The sequence below is a fragment of the Vulpes vulpes genome, chromosome 2 (assembly GCF_048418805.1).
Source record: "Vulpes vulpes isolate BD-2025 chromosome 2, VulVul3, whole genome shotgun sequence".
Classification (NCBI taxonomy): Eukaryota; Metazoa; Chordata; class Mammalia; order Carnivora; family Canidae; genus Vulpes; species Vulpes vulpes.
Genome location: NC_132781.1, coordinates 135202183 through 135223418, shown reverse-complemented (window position 1 = coordinate 135223418; position 21236 = coordinate 135202183). Strand labels below are relative to the sequence as shown.

Genomic DNA, 21236 nt, shown 5'->3' with positions numbered 1-21236 from the left:
TGTTTCTTTCATTTTTTTCAGCACTCTGTTCCTTGACCTTCTGTCCTCCAGTGATCTCAACCACTCAGCTGCATGGTCATACCCTAGACTAGTGGTTCTCAACGTAGGGTGATTTTGCAATGTCTGGAGATATTTTTTTTTTTTATTGTCACTACTAAGGGGCTGGTATTACTGGCACCTAGTGGGTAGAGGCCATGGATTCTGCTAAACATACTATAATACACAGGACGGCCCCCAAGAACAAAATCCAAAATGTCAGTAGTGCCAAGGGTGAGAAACTCTTCCCTGGACCTTATCCTTACTAAAATTGCATTCTCTCCATAATGTCTATTGTAGACATTTCACTTCCTGACCAGTACTGCCTGTCTTTCCAGGTCACTCCCTCTAGAATCCCTACCCCAACTATTCTTTGACCCTATGAATACCCCCAGTCTGTTGATCCCATACCTTTTACACCCCTCTTCTTACCTTTCTTAGATTCCATGATTCATTATTATATTATATATTATATATATCATATATAATATTATATATTATTATATTATATGTATTAGAGATATACCCCTGTATATCTCTCCCTTTCTTGCAAAACCCAGCCTCATGTAAATTCAGCTTTCTACCAACTCTGTGCTCATATCCATGTGACTACGTATAAACGGAGCAAAACATAAAACTTTGTTGAATGGTCCCACTTTGAATTCATGACCATGAGCCTCAGGTGGACCTTTAACGCTGCCTGGCAATCACACTATCTCTTCCAAGTTCATTCATACTTTTGCTTTCCTAGGCCACTACTTTAGCACTTTCTGGTGTCTCCTCAAACCCTCAAACCTCTTCTCCTGTACTCACTTTTAATTGATGACCGTGCTTCCTACTCTACCAAGAAAATTAAAGTAATAAGAAAATAACTTCCACAGACTTCCCCTGCCCCATCTATCCACACACCAACATCTACACCCCCCACCAACACTCTGCCTGCCTGCCTGTTACCATATGGCATAGACTAAATATTTATGTTTTCTCAAAATTCATATGTTGAAACCTAATGTCCAGTGTAATATTAGGAGGTGGGGCCTTCATGATTGGGATTAGTGCTCTTATGAGAGACCCCAGAGAGTTCCTTTGCTCCTTCTACCATGTAAGGACGCAGCGAAGAGGCACCATCTCTGAACCAGAAAGCAGGTTATCACTAGACACTAAATTTGCTGGTGCCTTAATATTGAACTTTCCAGCCTCGAGAACTATGAGAAATAAATTTCTTTTCTTTAGAAGTCACCTCGACTATGATGTTTTGTTAGAATGGCACAAATAGACTAAGATACTGTAGATGAACTATCCATCTACTTTTCTAAATGAAACCTCTCTGCTGGCACACTGGATCTCATTCCATCCTGTCTCGCCTATTCTGGGATGTCATTCTAGTTACTCTACCCTTCTTCTCTTACATCAGCAAGTTTTCACTCTGTACTGGATTATTTTTATCAGGATAGATGTTTCATTATATTTCCCAGGATAGATTTTTCATTATATTTCCCTTCTTAAAAAAAAAAAAAAAAAAAGCAAAAACAACCGCTTATTACTCTTGCTGTATTACTCCCTGCTTCTAAACTTCTGCCTTCTTCTATTGTCTTCCCCTTTTGCTGGAAAACTCTTTGAAAGAATTGTGTGTACTTGTTTTTTTAAAGTTCCTCTTCTATTCCTTCTTAAACCCTCTATTCCAGTTAGGCTTTTGCCTCAGTCTCTTTCCACTTGTACTATTCTCATTAAGGTCATCAAGGATTTCTGGTGATTTAGTTAAGTGGTCAGTTCTCAGTCTCCATCTGTCTTATTAGCTGCCATTGATAATGTTGATAATCTCCCTCGTCTTTCCCCCAGCTTCCCTCCACCTCACCCCCCTCCCCTCCTGCCACTGCTCTATACTTGATTTACTTGGCTTCCAGGATACCTCCTCACACTCTTAGTTTTCTTCTTCTCTCATGGCCTGTTCCTTCTGTCTCCTTTACTACCTTTTCTTCTTTTCTCTGACTTGGAGTGCCCCGGGTCCAGTGCTTGATCTTCTTTTCATTATCTGTACTTACTTTTTTGATGGTATCATTCAGTTTCTTGGCCTTCAGCCAAGACCTTCCTTCCAAACTGCAGATTTTTATATCCAACTGCCTACTAGGTATCTCCACTTCTATGTCTAATAGGCATCTCAAACTGAACATTTCCAAGACTGAACTCCTGATCCTCCCACCCAAAATCTGTTCCCTATCTCAGTTGATGGCAACTCTATCTTTTCACTTGCATAGGCCCAAAACTTGGACTTCATTCTGGACTCTTCTCTTTCTCTCAGACTTTGCATTTAATCATTAAATGATTAAATCCTGTTGGCTGTGCCTTCAACATATATATCTAGAGTCTTACCATGTCCTCCCACCTTCACCGATGTCACCCCTGGGTAGAATTAAGTATTTCTCCTCTGTTTTAATGTAGTAGCCTCTTACAGGTCTGTCTGCTTCTGTTCTTGCAGCTTTGTTGAATATTCCCAACACAGCCACCAGTGACCTTTTCAAACAGAGTGTGTCAGGGGTGCCTAGCTGCCTCAGTCAGTGGAACATGCAACTCTTGATCTTGGGGTTTTAAGTTTGAGCCCCACATCGGGTTATAGAGATTACTTAAAAATAAAATCTTTGAAAAAATTAACAAAAAAATAAAACAGAGTATGTCAGATTCTATCATTATTCCACTCAAAATCTTGCCGTGACTCCTCATGTTACTTAGTCATTGTTTAAAGGATTTATATAATTTGGACTTCAGCGATGTGTTGTTCACAGACACTTCCCCTTTCTCATTTGGCTATAACCAAATTAGCTTCCTAACTCTGAATACACTGTATCCTCTTTCCTAAGGGCTTTGGCTGTAGTTTTTTTTCTGCATAGATTGTTATTTCTCCATATAATAGTAATACCCCCATCTTCTTTGAGTCTTTTCAAATCTCTTTTCTGAATGAGACCTATGCTGGGCACTCATATCTGCAGCCTGCTTCCCTGCTCTACTCTCCATACTTGCATCTCTTTGCCCTGCTGTACTCTTTACTGCTTATAGCCTACCTCTCCACCCCTACCCCCAAGAAGTCAGGGGTCTTTTCTGTTTTAGTCACTGATTTATCTAAAGCATGTAGAAAAGTGCCTGACACGTAGTAGGTGCTCAATAAATATTTGTTGAATCGGGTTGATGAATTGAGTCAAGTGATCGTGGGCATATCACTTAGTTGATCTGTAGCTTAATTTCTAAGGCTGTTAGGTGAAGCCTCTGACTCTTCATCTGATAGATTTGTCAAGGGGATCAGAATCAGTGATGACAGGTACCTGGCATATGGAAGCTTTTGAATAAAGTGATACATGGGATATCATAGTGTTGAATAGAAGTCTTCACTTGCCCTGCTCCTCATTAGTACCAAATGCACTGTTATTATTTGTGGTTAAAGGGGAACAAGAATTATATAGTGTACTTGTTTATATTTGTAGGACTTATTCCTGAGTGAGGAATTTGTATTACTTATTCCTGAAAGAAGGCTCGAATTTGTTTTATAAACGAGAATCTTGAGGTAAAAGTAAGAGAAATTATTGTAACTAAGTTATTTGATTTTTTTTTTTTTTTTTGGTTGGATGAAAAACGATAACGAAATAGTCCTGAGTTCTTGTCATGCTACCCACCTTGCCACTTACTGCCTACTCTTTTTGCCTGTTTCTTTTGCTGGAAAACTCTTTGAAAGAGCTATCTATACTGCTCTTTTCTAATTCCTCTCCTTCTATTCTTTCTTGGACCCATTCCAGGTAGGTTTTTGCCTCAATCTCTCACCCACACTATTATCATCAAGGCTATCAACATTTTGGCTACTGGGTTTACTTATCAGACAATTCTGTTTACTTGTGTAGGGAATCTAAAATAGTCAAACTCACAGAATGATGGTTGCCAGCAGCTAGGAAAGAGCAAATAGGGAGGTGATGGTCAAAGGAATTAAGTTCTGGGGACTGACTGGTCTGCCCAGTGCCTATCATTAATTATGTTATATACTTAAAGTTGGGTAAGAAGGTAGACCTTAGGTTAAAGTGTTCTTACTACACACGTACACATGATAATAAAGGTAGTGAGAGGAAGCTTTGGGAGGTGATGAGTATGTCTCTGGCATTGACGGTGGAGATGATTTCATGGGTGTATGCTTATCTCCAAACTCATGGAGTTATAGACATTAACTATGAACAGCTTTTTATATGTCAACCATACTTCAGTAAAGTGGATTGAAAAAACACACACCAAATAATTGTGTTTAAAACAAAACAGCCACCTCCTTTAATGATATTTAATTCCATCTAATATGTACCAGGTCTGTGTTTTAAGGTGAATGGCAGAGGAAATAAGGGAGATGGACTGAATTGCTCCAACAGGATAGGGCATAAAAATCCCTCAGTTACCACATGGACTGTTCACCTGTCCGTGTTGCGCAGTAAAGTTACATACTCTGGGTTTTGGTTAAGGACTTGGTTGTGTACTATCCCTCTTTCCCATGGTTGTGCATTAATGTTTTGGTGGAGAAGAGTGCTTTTCTTCAAAGGGTTTATTGTTATTTTTTTTCTGTAATTAAACTATGACTTCCATTGTAAATGAAGACGTAGATTAAATTTATTGAACACCTATTATTTGCCAGATCTGCTAAAGTCATAGATGAGTAAGATGCAGTCTTTATCCTCAGAGGCAGTCTAATGTGGGAGACATTTAAATGCGTGGAATATAGTATGATAAGTTCAATAATAGAAACCTGTACCAGCGACATGGCACAGTAAAGGCAGTGACCAGTCTGATCAGGAAGGGAAGATACTGATCAGAATAAGTATATACATATAAACACACACATACATTTGCCATTATTACTATTGTTGTTGTTTGCATTGACTGTCTTCATGGCAGTGGGAGTCTATTTTCTTGTGGCCCAACGTTTATAGTGCTGGTATGACTGAAGTGCCAGAACAAGTGCTTGGCAAGAATAGACATTGAAAGGGGCACCTGGGTGGCTCAGTTGGTTAGGCATCTGCCTTCGGCTCAGGTCATGATCCCAGGGTCCTGGGGTCGAGCCCCACATCGGGCTCCCTGATCAACTGGGCACCTGCTTCCCCCCCCTCCCTCTGCCTGCCGCTCCCCCTGCTTATCCTCTCTCCCTGTCAAATAAATACGTAAAGTCTTAAAAAAAAAAAAAGAAGAATAGAAATTGAGAGAATGAGGAATGGGTAAATAGTAGATTATATTCTATGTAAAAGATCCTCTGACTTATTCTTGCAATTGGTAACTTAGTTGCTTATTCAGTCCCTTTTCTAAGGAGAATTGTTTGCTGGTTAGTGAAAGTAATAGTATTTCTTTTATGGCAGAGGTATTTTTCTCAGGACCACTGAAGGATCTCTCTTATATAGCTCTATATATATAGCTCTCTATATATAGCTCTCTTATATATAGAAGCTAATAAATGAACAAACCAAGCACGTGGGTACAGAGAAGAAATTGGTGGTCAGAGGTAGAGAGTAGGGTGAGAGAAATGGGTGAAGCATTTTTGTTTAGTTTTTAGTGTCGGTATATTGAATACAAATAAAGTCATACGCAAATGGAAGTGAACCTGCTGCACACTGTCTGGGAGTACACTGGACACTTGGCTACATTCTCATCTTGTGGAGCCAGGAGAGAATTCCTCCTCAAAGGAGAGCATCCTGAGGACGGGAATCCGCATCCATTCCTGTCCAGGAGTACTTGTAGAAACGACAGGCTATCTTTCTTTCCCATAATTGCCCTGGTTTGAGCCCATTGTTTGTTTAGATCATTTAAGTAGGAACTCTCCGTGGTCAGAGTGGTGGTTTCCTCCACTCTGTCATGTAGCTGGTGTGTGTTTCTGTCATTGAACTTACTATACTGTATTCCATGCGGTTGGATGTCTGTCTCTGTGCGGATGAGGCCTGTATCTTATTCCCTGTCTAATCCATTCTCAGCATTCCTACCACACTTCTGGTTCTAAACACAAATCCAGGTATGTTCTTCTCCTTCACTGAATTCTTTAATGGCTCTCCATTTGCCCATAGTGTGACATGAGGCGCCTTGTCATCCAACAGCAGCGACTTGCTCTCTCGCTTCATCTCCCACCATGTCTTTCCACCTTGTCCATCCTCTGGCCGGTTATCTTGCCATACACTGAATGCAGCCCCGTTTAACATGCTGTGTATTTTTGGGTTTGTCTGCCTCCTTCTCTTAACATAAGCTTCATCACATGGATAATGAGGCATTAAAGATTTTTGTCTTTAAATTAACTGTTGTATTTCTACCACCTTAGAACAGGACCTTGCACATATGTAGGTGCTTGGGGTAAATTTGCAGGCAATGAATGAATTTTTTTAAAGCCAACCTATCTTCACCTAAGTAAATATACCAGGATTGATATTTAGTGCCTCCCATGAGCCAGAAATTGTGTCTGTTACTATTTTTGGTCAGGTTGAGAGTCTGTTTCTCAGAATTGAAAAAAAAGATTTTTTTGGTTCCTTTTATTCAAGCCTTTAGAACATTGGTGGCTAATTAGATATTGGTAGAGAGGAATCAGTTGTTGATGACTTGCTTCAATAAGAATATGATGTAATGGATATATTGAGAAATTATATTCTAGGTAACTTTTTTCTTTAAGTAAGGAATAAAAAATCAAGTTGTCTTCCCTCAGCAGCTGGTCTATAAACAGAAATCTCTATGTAGCTGAACCATTTAGTTTTTCCTTATGTTCTGTGATCATAAATACTGAATTACCACAGATTGCACAGAGTGCAGATTTCTACCAAAAATAAAAGGTCGTTCCTTATTTTAGGTTGCTAATTTTTTTTTCACTATTCAAATTTATTTCAAGTTGCAATTCAGTGCTTGGAGACAGTTTTTAAAATCAGCCCAGAAGATACCCATCTAGCAGTTTCACAGCCTCTGACAGAAATGTTCACCAATTCCTTCTGTAAGGTAAGCTGTCACTGTTTTCTCATTAGTATCTGATTTAAGTATGACTACGATATTACGTTGTTAACATCTGAGGGGCTAGGCCTTTACATAAATAACCTCCTTCTTGAGCATAATGTCGATAGTCCACATGGAGATGATTTGGGACCTAAAATATAACTTTTAATGTGCTTTAGATTTTCATATTAGTAGTTATGAGCATCCTCTCACCTTCATTCATTCATTCATTCATTCATTCATTTATGTATTTTAAAGATTTTATTTATTCGTGAGAGACACAGGGAGGCAGAGACACAGGCAGAGGGAGAAACAGCCTCCATGCAGGAGCCCGACCCCGGGGCTCCAGGATCATGCCCTGGGCTTAAGGCTGTGCTAATCTGCTGAGCCACCTGGGCTGCCCTTACTTTCTTTTATATTTAATGATATGTCTTAGTTGCTTTTTAAGTCCTTTCTAATACCTGAGCATTTTTTAGATTTCTGACATGGAATAAAACATGGAATACAAGTTAAAAAAATTTTCCTGTTTATGAAGCAACTGTGTAGAAATACATTCATCAGGAATTGAATCATCATTTGAAGCATATTTAAATTGGGCCATTGATAGGGCTCTTTAAAACAGGGAAGGTTCAAGGTCATTGTGCAAAAGTAATGCCAAACATCCAATTTCTGATCTGTGCTCTTGAGAACTGTTTACAATAATGATCTTGGGTTTCTGGCCTTTTCAGGGAATATGGAACATAAATTTGTCTGAAAAAAATGTTTTTAAAGACAGTTTGCTTGCTTGCTTGCTTTTTCTGAGAAACAGCATAAACAGGAAGCAGGGAGGGGTAGAAGGAGAGGAGGAGAGAGAATGTAAGCAGGCTCCATACCTCCTGTGGAGCCTGATGGGGGCTCAATCTCACAACCCTGAGATCATGACCTGAGCCAAAATCAAGAGTCTGACACTTAACTGACAGAGCCACCCAGGCTCCCCTTAACCTGTCTGAAAAATTTTAAGGTTACTGAGTTTAGGGCCCTGGAATGACCTCTGATGTGTTTTGTCATTTCATTTTGGTGCCTCATGAAGTCCTTTTGTTATTCTGGTTCTGTATTAGAGCTTCAATATGGATTGAGGAACTCAGGCGAGAGGCTGAGGCATGTGGTATTTTCTTCATACTGGCAGGGATGTTGCTGAGACTACCACATTGACTGTAGAACTTGTTGGAAGAGGTTCTGAGAGTTGCAATGAAGACGGCAATTTGGCAGTATACTGTTGTCTCTATACTTGGAAAAAAGAATAATGCAGTTATCAGACAGATCAATTCTGATTCAGTGATAAAGCTGTAAGGAGATAGTGACATGTCTGTGTGCTCCCCATCACAGGATTCCCCGGTTCTTCTCTTTGGTTGCTGTGGTTTTTTTGATTGCTGGGCTTCTGGCCTCCTTAGGGAACTCCATTTCAGTGGCTGGATATGCCCCTGGTTGAAGTTGACTTTATTTAACTCATAGATTCCCAAGAGTCCTGTGCTTCAGGCAACACTTGGATTTGCTCACTCCTTAGTGTCTGTCATTGTTGACCTCATACTAGAGATCAGAACTCTTTTTTGCCTCCCAGGAAGGTCAAGTTGACTCTTGCACTCTGTTTAAATAGGGCTCTGTTTTGGGATGCCTGAGTGGCTCAGTGGTTGAGCATCTGCCTTTGGCTCAGGGCATGATCCCGGGGTCCTGAGATCGAGTCCCACATCAGGCTCCCTGCAGGGAGCCTACTTCTCCCTCTGTCTGTGTCTCTGCCTCTCTTTGTGTCTCTCATGAATAAATAAATAAAGTCTTTTTAAAAAAATAGGACTCTTTTCTTTCTCTCTTACTATTTTCCTCTGATTGTATTTAATCATAAAATTTTTTTACTTACTATTTTTAAGATATAATTTCTTGGAACTGGCTCCATTGTGTATCTGCATAGTGTTATTTGTGGTGTCAGTCCTCTGTTACTCCATTTTAACAGCAGCAATTTCATCACATGTGTGTTTGTTAGCAGAGTAACCCAGAGAGTCCAAAACTTGCCTGAATCAGTATCAAGACTTATAATTAAATAAATTATTTGTCTCTATTCAACCATAAAAAGGAAAGAAATCTTGCCGTTTGTAACAACATAGTTGGAAGTGGAGGGTATTATGCTAAGTGAAATAAGTCATTCAGGGGAAAGATAAATGCCAGATGATTTCACTTATATGTGGAATCTAAGAGGCACACAAACAAGCAAAGGGAAAAAAAAAAAAAGAGAGATACAAACCCAGAAACAGACTCCTCACTATAGAGAACAAAGGGATGGTTACCAGAGGGAAGGAGGGTGATGTGGTGGGTGAAACAGGTGATGGGGATTAAGGAGTGTGCTTGTGATGAGCGCCAGGTGTTGTATGGAAGTATTGAATTACTGTGTCGTATACCTGAAACAAATATAATACTGAAGTTAAATAACTGGAATTAAAATAAAAACTTCAGAAAAAAAGAAATTATTTGTCCCACCAAGTGACCTTGGTTGTTATGTTGGTTGTTTTAGTTTTAGGATACTGTTCTTGTGTTTTTCCTCCCAGTTTATATCCCAAATGGATTCATTCCTTTTATGTAAAGTAGGTGACAATCATCCCCACATTATAGGCTGCTTAAATGTATTCAGTGAATATGAGAATTAGTTTTCAAAGTTGTACAACTGTGGCAATCTCATTAAATTAATTCAGGAGGATTTAAAAGACAGAATGGATTAGAGGTCATTTTTCAATATGCCACTTTTCTGACTCAAAAAGTCACTTTTTCCCCCATGCATTAACTGCCCAGGCGAAATAGAAGGAACCCTGACAGCAAGTACCGCAGGGCAGTGTCATGTGTCCTTGAACTACATGTCTATCCTCAGAGACTGTAGTCAGTTTTAAGTAGTGACCTCTAGTTACCAGTATTCCCATTTTGATTTTATACTTTGTTATTCTAATACTTTGTCTAGAAAAACTGATTAGTAGAGAAGGATTACAAAAAATAAGAACAACTCATATGCTTGATGAATGGTTTCATACTTGAGAATATTTGTGTGTAATTAGCAAAGTATATTTCCAGTGTTAGAATTACCAAGTTTCTTAAAACTTTAGTCAAGACAAATAACATGGTGGATATATTCTAAATGTAGTACATAGGTATATTAGCTACAAATTATGTTTTCTTGAAAACTGTAGACAAAAAAACTGTAGACGTATTCATGAACTTCAGAGTCAAGTGTAAAAGCACAGTTTTTAAAAGCTCTTTCAAAACTGGAGATGTGCATTGTGTTTCCAGGGCTACTTGAGATACTTCTGCATACACCTTTGGTTTGTACCTTAAGAATGCAAAGGAGGTTTGAGGATGATAGTATGTACTGAAAACAGAAAATGTACATTATTTTTTATTTTATGATGATATTAATATATATCCATTGTTTTAAAAAATTGATCAACATGGAGAGATTTAAAGAAGAAACTGAAAATTTGATCTCCAAATATTACGGTTAACCTTTTGTGCTAGACCTTTCTTGTCTTTATTTTTTAGCCTGTGTGCGCATCTGTGTGTGTGTGTGCGCGCGCAAATATTTGAATAATAGGATCATATTATTAATGCTTCTTTTTGTCAGCTGTGAATTTGACTTAGTAGGGTATCTCTTCAGATATTAACATATTTCAAGATTTTCACTAATATAAACAATCTCTTGAGTATATTCCTATTCCTATTCTTTGCATAGGAATATTTAACCAGAATTTAATAGAATTTATTAGGAATTTGAGAAAAACAAAGCTTCCCAACTATAGCTAATGTATAATTTGAATAACAAAATATCCTGTTTTATTTTTTAATATGATGAATATATTTTCAGCAGCATGTTCATTTAAAACAGTGAAGCATTTCCATTCACTAAAAATATATTTGTCAATAAAATACATAATAAACTTATAGCATGAATGTAAACTACTCAATTTATCTCCATTACCCATATATAATATACATTTATTTTATGCTTCTACTATTTTAAATATACTGATTATTTATGTTTGTTGTGCATGAAGTTGGATGTTTTGATCTAGGAAAAGCAAGTAAAAAATTTTGATTCAGATTATCTTCTAGAGAAATTCTACATATTCATTTTCCTAATAAGAAGTATGTGAAAAAAAATAAAGTATGTGAGAGGACTTTTCCCCTATTTCTTTCTAACCATCTTATTTACAGTTAAATTTCATCATATGTAATTACAGAAGAGTTACGGTAATACAAGTTATTCATTATTATAGTTCTGTGGGATGACTCCTTTTTTATGTGGCTAAATGGAAATACATTGATTTTTATTTAATTTCAGAATGACATAATGCCTCTTTCCAACTCAGTGCCTGAAGATGTGGGAAAAGCTGACCAATTAAAAGATGAAGGTGAGTATTCCATAGAAAAATTACTTATTTTGTAAAACTTTCTGAAACTCTGGAGAAAATGACTTTGTCAATTAAGATTCTCGTTTACACTGCCAAGGCTGGATTGTTGCAAAACCAACATGGTATTTGTGAAACAGAAATAAATGTGATAGGTAGGAAGCCTAGAAACATAGTATGGCTTGTTAGCAATATAGTTATGCCTTGCTTCAAGAAAAGCAGATCTGTTGTGAATAAAACTTGGAAAACAAATATCCTAAGGGGTGATTACTTATAACTGAATTTGCTAAGTGTACTCTAGGATCCCAAATTCTTTTTTATGCTTAAAGAAGATGAAAATAATTTTCAGTATTATTTTAACTCTCATATAGATTTAGTATTTTCAATTCTTTGAAATTTGTTACCATGTGTATATGGCAGTTGACTTAAGTATTACCCAGCACATTTAATTACTGCATTATTACATCTTCTAATAGTGGCTTTTAAAGCATTCTTTGTTTGTTTGTTTTTTTTTAAGATTTATTTATTTGTTTATTCATGAGAAACACAGAGAGAGAGGCATAGACAGAGAAGCCTCAGAGGGAGAAGGGAGAATCAGCAGTTGTGGCAGAGGGAGAAGCAGGTTCCCTATGTCAAGTTTGGCAAGCAAGATTTGTACTGAGAAATTGGAGGGCAGGGTTTTGATATTAGCAGTGAATGAGAGCCAGGACATTCCTTGTCCTTTAGGCCGAGAGTTATTAGGGAATATTGCATGTTAAGAAGCTATCCTAACTTGGTTCAGAACCATTTTCCTGGGCTTTTACTTGCACTGAAGAAGGTAGTTTAGTTAAAAAAAAAAAAATGGTGTCTAAAAAGGTAGATATGGAGGAAGTATGCTTTTCCTACTCCTTGGGCCTTATCCTTCTCTATTAAATTTATAAATATACACCTATATCATTGTTTTTAATGACCCCATAGTGTTCCATGGTACTGTAAGACCATGATTTACTTACCTAGACAGATAATTTTATAATCCTAAGTAAACTCTTAATATCTTTGTCTGCATTTTTACTGTTATGTGATTGTTGTCATAGGATTACATCATAGAGTTCTGTATTTCCAACAAATACTGCTTTCAATGTTCAATTTCTTTTTTCCTCTAAGAAGTGATACTCTGACAGGGCCTTAAAACTTCAGAATGACAACTTTCATAAATTACATGCAAATTCAGCAACAACTAGGGGTGCCCGAGTGGCTCAGTTGGTTAAGCATCTGCCTTCAGCTCAGGTCATGATCCCAGAGTCCCGGGATTGAGCCCTGCTCAGTGGGGACTCTTCTTTTCCCTCTCCTTCCCCCTCCCCCCGACTCGTGCTCCCTCAAATAAATAAAATCTTTTTTTTAAAAAAAATGACAACCAGATCCTCGTTGTCTTTGAATCAAGAGTACTCTCCAAAGAATTTGAATTTATATTATCCAAATAGAAATGCATTTTCCATATATTTAGTTTCTAATTGGAACAATTTAACCTGATGTTTTCTGCCTTGCTCAGAGATTTGTAGTATATGAAGTCACTGAGGATAATATTGAATAGATGGCAAATTGAAATTTTATTTTTGTCCCTCACGTTTATTCCCTCTGCGGGAGATTGTGATCCCCACACGGTTTGCTATGATATGCTCAATGCTGGTAAGATGAGGATTAGGAGGTAATGCAGAGAGTTATTTATTGTTCCAGCCTGGGTAACTGAACTCCTCCTGCTTTTGCTGTTAACTGAAAGCTTTTATTCTTTGTTTTCACTAAGACCTGTCACATTTAAGACATGTAACACACAAAGTTAAAGCAACTGTTTTATTTTATTTTATTTTATTTATTTATTTTATTTTATTTATTTTAGAGACAGAATGTGAGCTGGGAGGAGGTGGGAAGGGAAGAAGGAGAGGGAGAGAATATCAAGCAGGCTCCATACCCAATGCAGAGTCCCACAAGGGGCTCAGCTCAGTCTTACAACCTTGAGATTGTGACCTGAACTGAAATCAAGAGTTGGATGCTTAACCAACTGAGCCACCCAGGCACCCCAGCAATTGTTTTTACACAGGATTTGCTATTCCTGTGAAAACTAATGTCCATTGTAGATTGTCAAGCATAAGGTTATTCCAGGCTGTGTGTTCCACTTATCTGTGTCAATCAAGGCTTCTAGCCAGCTGGTCCCTTCCTGAAAAGCTGCTTTCAAATATTTTTATGTGTTTTGTTTCTGAAGAGCTGCAGTAAGACCAGACAAAACCAAAATGGTTTCATTTCTGTCATTTTCTGACACATCACAAAAGTATAGGCATATCTTATAGGTTATCTTGATAATTAAAGGAGACAATTTCATAGGAGACTACCATGTAAGCATAAGTGCTATAATACATTTCTTCATTCGTGTTCTGAATGTTTGTATGTTAGATATTTTTTTTTGTATGTTAGATATTTTGTGACTTTAGGCTTATTGTTAATATATATAAACGTATATATACATAGAGAATGTAGATATTTGATGGGGTGGTTTACAGGGAGACATACAATAGATTTTAAAATAATAATAATAATAACAACAATCATACTGTATTGCTGCACAATCCGTCACAACTGCTGATTCAGGAAAGGAACATGTGAGCCCAGCTACTCTGTCCTTCAGAATATCAAGGGGGCTGGACAATCAAGCACAGCTAGCTACTGGCTGAGTTTGCCAACACTGTTATGATCAAACTCAGATAAACTCTTGCAGGAATAGCCAATAATTCAAGAGAAGAGGGTTTGGGAAAGAAAAAGGAGAAATTTATGTCAGGTACTGGCAGCCGAGGGAGTGGCAGCTCCAGTCTCAACAACCCACCTCTGTGCCTGCGAGGTGGACACCTGGAGTTTTACAGGGAGAGGGTCAGCGGGGTATGTGCAAGAGAGCAGCAGGCAGGGAGTGCGTGATTATGGCTGTGGATCAGTGTGTTTTTGGCACGTGATCACGGGCAGGGAAGGGGACCTGTGGGGTGTGGTCCCCTAGTCTTTCCCTTACTATCAGTGCATTTCTGGCCTGGTGGTTGGAATGTGGTGGTCACTGCACAACACCTTCATCATTGCCTCAAGAAAGTGTGGTAAGAAATAAGCACAGTGGATTTTAGTTAGAGCATGAGTTAAGTGGTCATGTCTATTTCTGGTTTTAAGTTTTGGGGTCTATGATGGAGCCAGAGGGCTCCCCCAAGAACCCCAAGATGAAAAGACCCAAGAGCAAAAAGATTCCACATAACCCAGAAAATTAAATCTTTTACACAGGGGAAGCAAACCTATATAAGTACCAGACCTATGTAGTTAATATCTTGCTCTGTCATAAAAAACTGTGTAATCGTCTTAGCTTCCTTAGAGGTTTTATAGTCATTACTTTTGGGGGGTGAGGATCTAAATTATTATTTTTTTTAATTTTAAAAATGTAGCTTTATTGAGGGATACTTGGGTGGTGCAATTGGTTGAGGATCATACTCTTGGTTTTTGGGCTCATGTCATGATCTCAGGGTCTTGGGATCGAACCCTGCCTTGGGCTCCACGCTCAGTGGAGAGTCTGCTTGAGATTCTTTTTCCTTCTACCTCTGTCCCTTCCCCCACTGGTGCTCTCTCTAAAATAAATAAAAAATCTTAAAAAGAACAAAAATCCTCAGCTTCATTTGAGCTATAATTTGCATACCATGCAATTTACGCCTTTAAAATGTACAAATTCATTTTTAATTTTTTTTATTTATTTGTGATAGTCACACACAGAGAGAAAGAGAGGCAGAGACACAGGCAGAGGGAGAAGCAGGCTCCATGCACCGGGAGCCCGACGTGGGATTCGATCCCGGGTCTCCAGGATTGCGCCCTGGGCCAAAGGCAGGCGCTAAACCGCTGCGCCACCCAGGGATCCCCTCATTGGTTTTATAGTATATTCACAGAATTGTACAACCATTACCATAATTACAGAACATTTTTATCATCTAAAAAAGAGACCATGTACCTATTAGTGGTCACTGTTTTGTTTTGTTTTGTTTAGAGAGAGAAAGTATATGCACATGGGTGAGCAGAAGGGTGGGGAGAGAGAATCCTAAGCAAAGCTCCATCCCACCACCCTGAGATCATCTGAGTGGAAATCCAGAGTTGGATATATCTAACCAACTGAGCCTCTCAGGTGCCTGTCGTGGTCACTCTGTTCATTTCTGACTCTTAATTTGCAGTAACGTTTTGTGTGATTTTTAAAAATTAATTAATTAATTAATTAGAGAGTGGGAGAATGGTGGAGAGGGGCAGAAAGAGAATTTTAAACAAGCTCCACATGGAGCCTGATGGAGGGTCTGGATCTCAATCTCACAACCCTGAGATCACAACCTGAGCCAAAATTAAGAATCAGATTTAACAGACTGAGCTGAGCCTCCCAGTCGTTGCACTTTGCCTGATTTTAGATGCTTTTGTCTACCTGCGTTTCCTTTAATCTTCCTGGTCCTTGCAAAGTACTTTCCTCCTTCTTCAGTAGCTAATGATCTATTGAAAGACCAAGCTAATAGGAGAGCTTCTGGTTTAGAGAAAGTTGGAAGGAATAATACAGCCTTTTGTGATGTAAATCCTTCCTCTTAACCCCAGTGTTTTAAATTTTATATTTTGAACAGTGGTTCTAATCAATGAGCAGGACACTTTTTTCCATTTCATGGAATACAGAAGATAGCCAAAGGAAATCCCTTATTTTGCTGACTAGTTGTTATCCTAGTTAAATTATTTCCAGATGTATCTGTAGATCACCTTCTTGAAAATTAGTACCCTGTGGCCTGCCCTGGTATCTGAAATTCTGTCTTTCTAGAAACTAATGTCCTACAATCTCCTTTTAAAAATCTCTCTCTGGGGGATCCCTGGGTGACTCAGTGGTTGAGTGCCAGCCTTTGGCCCAGGGCGTGATCCTGGAGCCCCGGGATCGAGTCCCACATCAGGCTTCCTGCATGGAGCCTGCTTCTCCCTCTGCCTGTGTGTCTCTGCTTCTCTCTCTCTATCTTTCATGAATAAATAAATAAAATCTTAAAAAAAAATCTCTCTCTGGAAGTGATAGGACATAAAAATATTATCTGCCAATAACATATTAACATGATTAATCGTATCAGCTTACACAGCAGAGTTCTGAGGGCTTGGCTATTCAGCAGGTATATGTTTTGACGGGGAAGTAGTTAAAGGGGGGGTCCAGACTGAGATGTTGATTGTGAAGGATGTTGCATCTGGAATGGGGTGGGCCGCTCTAAAAAGAAAGGAGAGAGATGAAGTTAAAGAAGGTGAAAAGAGATTTTGCCACGAGATTTTCATAATTGTTGCATTTACTCACATTTTGTAGCCTGTATTTTATAAGGTATGCAAACATTAATTGTTTTAAGACTTTGCATTGTTAAAGTCATTCAAAAACACCATGGCTAAAGGAATATCAATTGTATAGTATGATAGAACATTTATCCCTGAGGTCACTAAAAAATCATGTTGATGGGGCACCTGGCTGGCTCAGTTGGTAGGATATGTGGCTCTTGATCTTGTGGTCATGAGTTCAAGTCCCACGTTGTGGTTAGAGTTTACTTAGAAAAAAAAAGAAAAATCATCTGGCTGACTTTCGTATTATTGTAGTTTCTATGAGTAAAATTTATCTTTCAGATTTTCTGTTTTTTGTTATATTGTACTTATTGTACATATTGATTGTTTCAGGCAATAACCACATGAAAGAAGAAAATTACGCTGCTGCCGTGGATTGTTACACACAGGCAATAGAACTGGATCCAAATAATGCGGTTTATTATTGCAACAGGTAACCTAGCACTATTGTGGCAGATTTACAGTTCTTAAACTGTAATTTGCATTAATAGCTCTGAAAGAGAACTGTAAAATTTATTTTGAAACATTTGAAAGTTCAGAAAAATATAAAGAAGGAAAATAAAAGCCTCATAAAATTACCACTTAGAGCTAATCACTGTTACTCACTAACCTTTAGGCATATTTTGTCTGATGTGAGTGTAATCGATTTCAGATTCATTGTTATTCAGTAGGCATATCATAAACATGTCCTTACTTTGTTGAAACTCTTCATAAACATTATTTAAATGGATACAAATTAGTCTGTTATTACCTCCTGATCTTTTTTATATTTCTAAATTTAGTCACTGTGGCTAGCAAAAGGCACTCGCTATTTTTTAATAGGTGGATAAATGTACCTTAATTTATCTTATTTTAGTATTATTATTTTTAATGTACCTTACTTTACATACATAACTTCTGACCTACTGGCCACCTTGGAGGTTGTTCTTTTTTTTTTTTTTTTTTCAATATGATGAAGCCGCAGGGAACATCTTTGTTTCTCAAATTATTTTCTGAAATTCAGATTTTCTGGACTTTGGATTTATCCTTGGACCTGCTTTCATTTGGTTTAACAATATAAACGGTTAACATACTGTCGATGCTAATTGCAAAATTGTTCAGACTTCTTTGAAAGTTGATTTCCTTCCCTAGGTGTGTATGAGCATATCTGTTTTTCCCATATTCTTTTCAGTACTAAGTGCTTGAGTTTTTATTTATTATTGTTAATTTAATATTTTTATTTTAATAGTAATTCTTCTAATTTATATTTAATTACTGGCAAGGTCGAACATTTTTCAAATGTTGGCCGTTCGGGTTTTTTTTTTTTTTTTTTAATTGTCTTTTTGTAATTTTGCCAGGTATATATTATCCCTGTCCTCCCCTTTTTTAACAGAGAGCCTAACCCTGATAGGTTGCATTTCCCCAGGCTCCTTTGTCACTTGGGTTTTGTCTTGGTTCAGCCACAGGAGGTGCTGGCAGGAGATTGGAGGGCAGAGGAGGAGAGAAGTCGGGGTATTTCTTCCCTTCTTTACAACAGGGTGTTTATCCAGCAGGGGCTGCTTCCCATCTTTGTCTCTGTCTTCCACCCAAGACAACTGCTGTGGTCCCAGCTTTTGCTAGGTGATGTTGGGTGTTGGACTGCACTTTGTCCTCTGTCTTAGGGATGGTGATGGCTTCCTGTTGTTCCTCATCTCTGGATTGCTGCACAACCCCCTACTTGGCATCTCAGCTCTCCGATCAACTATATAATGAATTCCCTGAACTAAATTAATCTATTTTAAATATTAAAGTTCCAGTAGTACTTTCTGCAGTAATGGAACTCTTCTGTGTCTGCATTGTTCAATACAGTAGCCACTAGCCCAAGTGGCAATTGACCACTTGAAATGTGCCTAGTACAATTGAGAAAGTAAAGTTTTAGTGTTTTATTGATTGAAGATCAATTTAAATTAATTTGAATTTTAGTGGCCACATGTTGCTTGTGGCTACTGTTCTGTACAATATAGCTGTATATTAAAGATATAATCCATTAGTCCTAATTGCACAGCTTACTGTTTGCCTTTTAATGTTTTTCATAAGTAATAGTTGTAAATATTGATGTAGACAAGTTTATTTTTCCTTTCTTTTGAAGTCCATTCCAGTGTTTTTAATCTTAAACCTCTCCCCATTTGCAGACTAGGCAAATAACTTCTCTTATTTTTTCTTCACATTTAAATTTTATTACTGCAAGTGTGTTTTGGTGAATGATAGCTATTTTAACCAATTTGAAACTTTTTATGAAAGAAATATGTAAAAAAAACTTTTATTATATAGTAAGTTCTTAGATTTGGAAGATATCTTTAAGTTAATTTGATCTAATCTTTCACTGAGTTATCCTTATCTTGTTATATTCATACCCTTCTAAGGTAGTCCCTTCTCCCCCACCTTTTCTTCTGTGGTCCTATCTGTTGAAAAAGCCTTCCTTGTATTGACACTGATTTTGTTTTCCCAAAACCCTCGTAGCTAATCTTAGTTGGCAGTTTTTATTTTTACTCTTAAGGACAATTACAGAACAACTATGATCTTTGTTTTTCATAATAGTACCTTACATTTTGAAGCTTGCTACCAAATTCACTTGAGTCCTTTTCTCCGTATTATCTTTGCAGCTTCTTCAGTTATACTGCAGATAATAGTTTTATTTTCTGCACTGTTGCTCTAAACTTGTTCCAGTTTACCTGTATGTGTAGTTCCCAGGAATTTACACAGTGTTTCTGGAATTGGTCTGACCACAACAGTCTTATAAGGCTCTCATTTAACCTACCTCTAGATAACATACTTCTATGTTAGCATTTTGTAGAATTATTTATTAATTTCATGTTTTGCTTTTGGCTTATTAAAGTGTCTCTTCTTCACACATTCTCCTTATTTTGTCTTTCGATCATATTTTCATTTGACAGCTTCTTGCAAAACACTTGCATTACCAGTGCTGTCCCTGGAGGTATAGTTGGTGGTCTATACTCAAATGTGGGATCTTATATTTTATCCCCACAGAATTTTATCTTGTCACAGTCTTTTATGTGTATGACCCTTAATCTTTTTGGATAATTGGTAAAGTAACGTATTTGCTTTTGCTCCTAGTTTCATGTCATCTACAAATTTAAGCATATATTATGTCAGTTATGATGTCAACTAAGAGAGCAATCATAGGGAAGTGGTTAAGAGCAAGGGTTCTGACTCAGAGTCTTTGAATTATAATTTCTGGTTGTGGCGTTTACTAGGTATGTGACCTTGAGCAAGTTACCTAACATATGTATGCCTTAGTTTCCCCATTAGTAAAATGTGGATAATAGAATTTACCCTAGAGGACTGCTGTAGAGATTAAATAGTTAATACATAAACAGTGCTAGGAAGCGGTCTCCTAAGTGTTGCACACAACAATATTATTATTGTATAATATTGCATAATTGTATGTTACAATGATAAAATTATTATTTAAATATTGTATTAACTAAATATTATATCATTAATTCTGTTATATTTAATGTCATTTATGCAATCTGGTGTGGGTTTTTTTTTTTTTTTTTTTTACTTTGACCAGAACATGAAGAGAGATCCAAATTTATCAGGGTCCAAATATTTTGCCATTTGTCTTTCTCTGATTTGCCAGTCTGGTAGCAAGCCTGTTAAACTAAAACAGGAAATGACGTTAGATGGGAATTGTTCTGAATTAATCCAGTGTCATTTATCTTCTTTTGGCAGAGAGGTCTTTTACATTTTTATGAAAAATTTTGAAGTCGAAAAGAAGTTTACAGTAAATACTCTTATAATCATCCACATCAAGATTTTGCCTTTAATGTTTTAGTATATTTACTATGTCACATGTTTCATCCATTTGAACCCCTTTGTTTGTTAGTCTATCTTATTTTTGCATTTCAAGGTAAATTGCAGCCACCTGTACACTTTCCCCCTAACTACTTATCATGCGTGTCATTAATCTAGTTCAATATTTTGCATTTTTTTCTTTTGAGGTACAGCTTGCAAGTAATAAAGTACACAAATCTCAACTGTACTTTGCCATAATTTTGACAAATGCATACATACACTTGTGTAACTCCCAACCCCCCCACCAAGATACTGAAAATTCTGCATGCCCCTTCAGCGTCAGTTGCCTAAAACACCAGGGGCAACCACTGTTTTATTTCCCTACTATAGATTAGATTTGTTTTTTGTGATTCCGCATAAAAGGAATCATACCATATGTATTTTTTTGTGAGAGACTGTTTTTGCTCAGGTTAATGGTTGCGAGATTCACCCTGTTGTTGCTTATCTCAGTGGTTCTTGCTTTTAATTGCTCACTCATGGGATCCCTGGGTGGCGCAGCGGTTTGGCGCCTGCCTTTGGCCCGGGGCGCGATCCTGGAGACCCGGGATCGAATCCCACGTTGGGCTCCCGGTGCATGGAGCCTGCTTCTCCCTCTGC

General features: G+C 37.6%; 1 protein-coding gene across 1 annotated transcript in view; it reads left to right on the top strand.

The window, feature by feature from the left end:
* The window catches only part of SGTB (small glutamine rich tetratricopeptide repeat co-chaperone beta), a 45277-nt gene that overhangs the window by 3543 nt on the left and 20498 nt on the right, over positions 1-21236 (top strand). The window contains exons 3-5 of the mRNA XM_072750060.1: positions 6911-7014; positions 11360-11429; positions 17136-17235. Coding sequence (XP_072606161.1) covers positions 6911-7014; positions 11360-11429; positions 17136-17235 — 274 coding nt within the window. The remainder of the gene's footprint in view (positions 1-6910; positions 7015-11359; positions 11430-17135; positions 17236-21236) is intronic.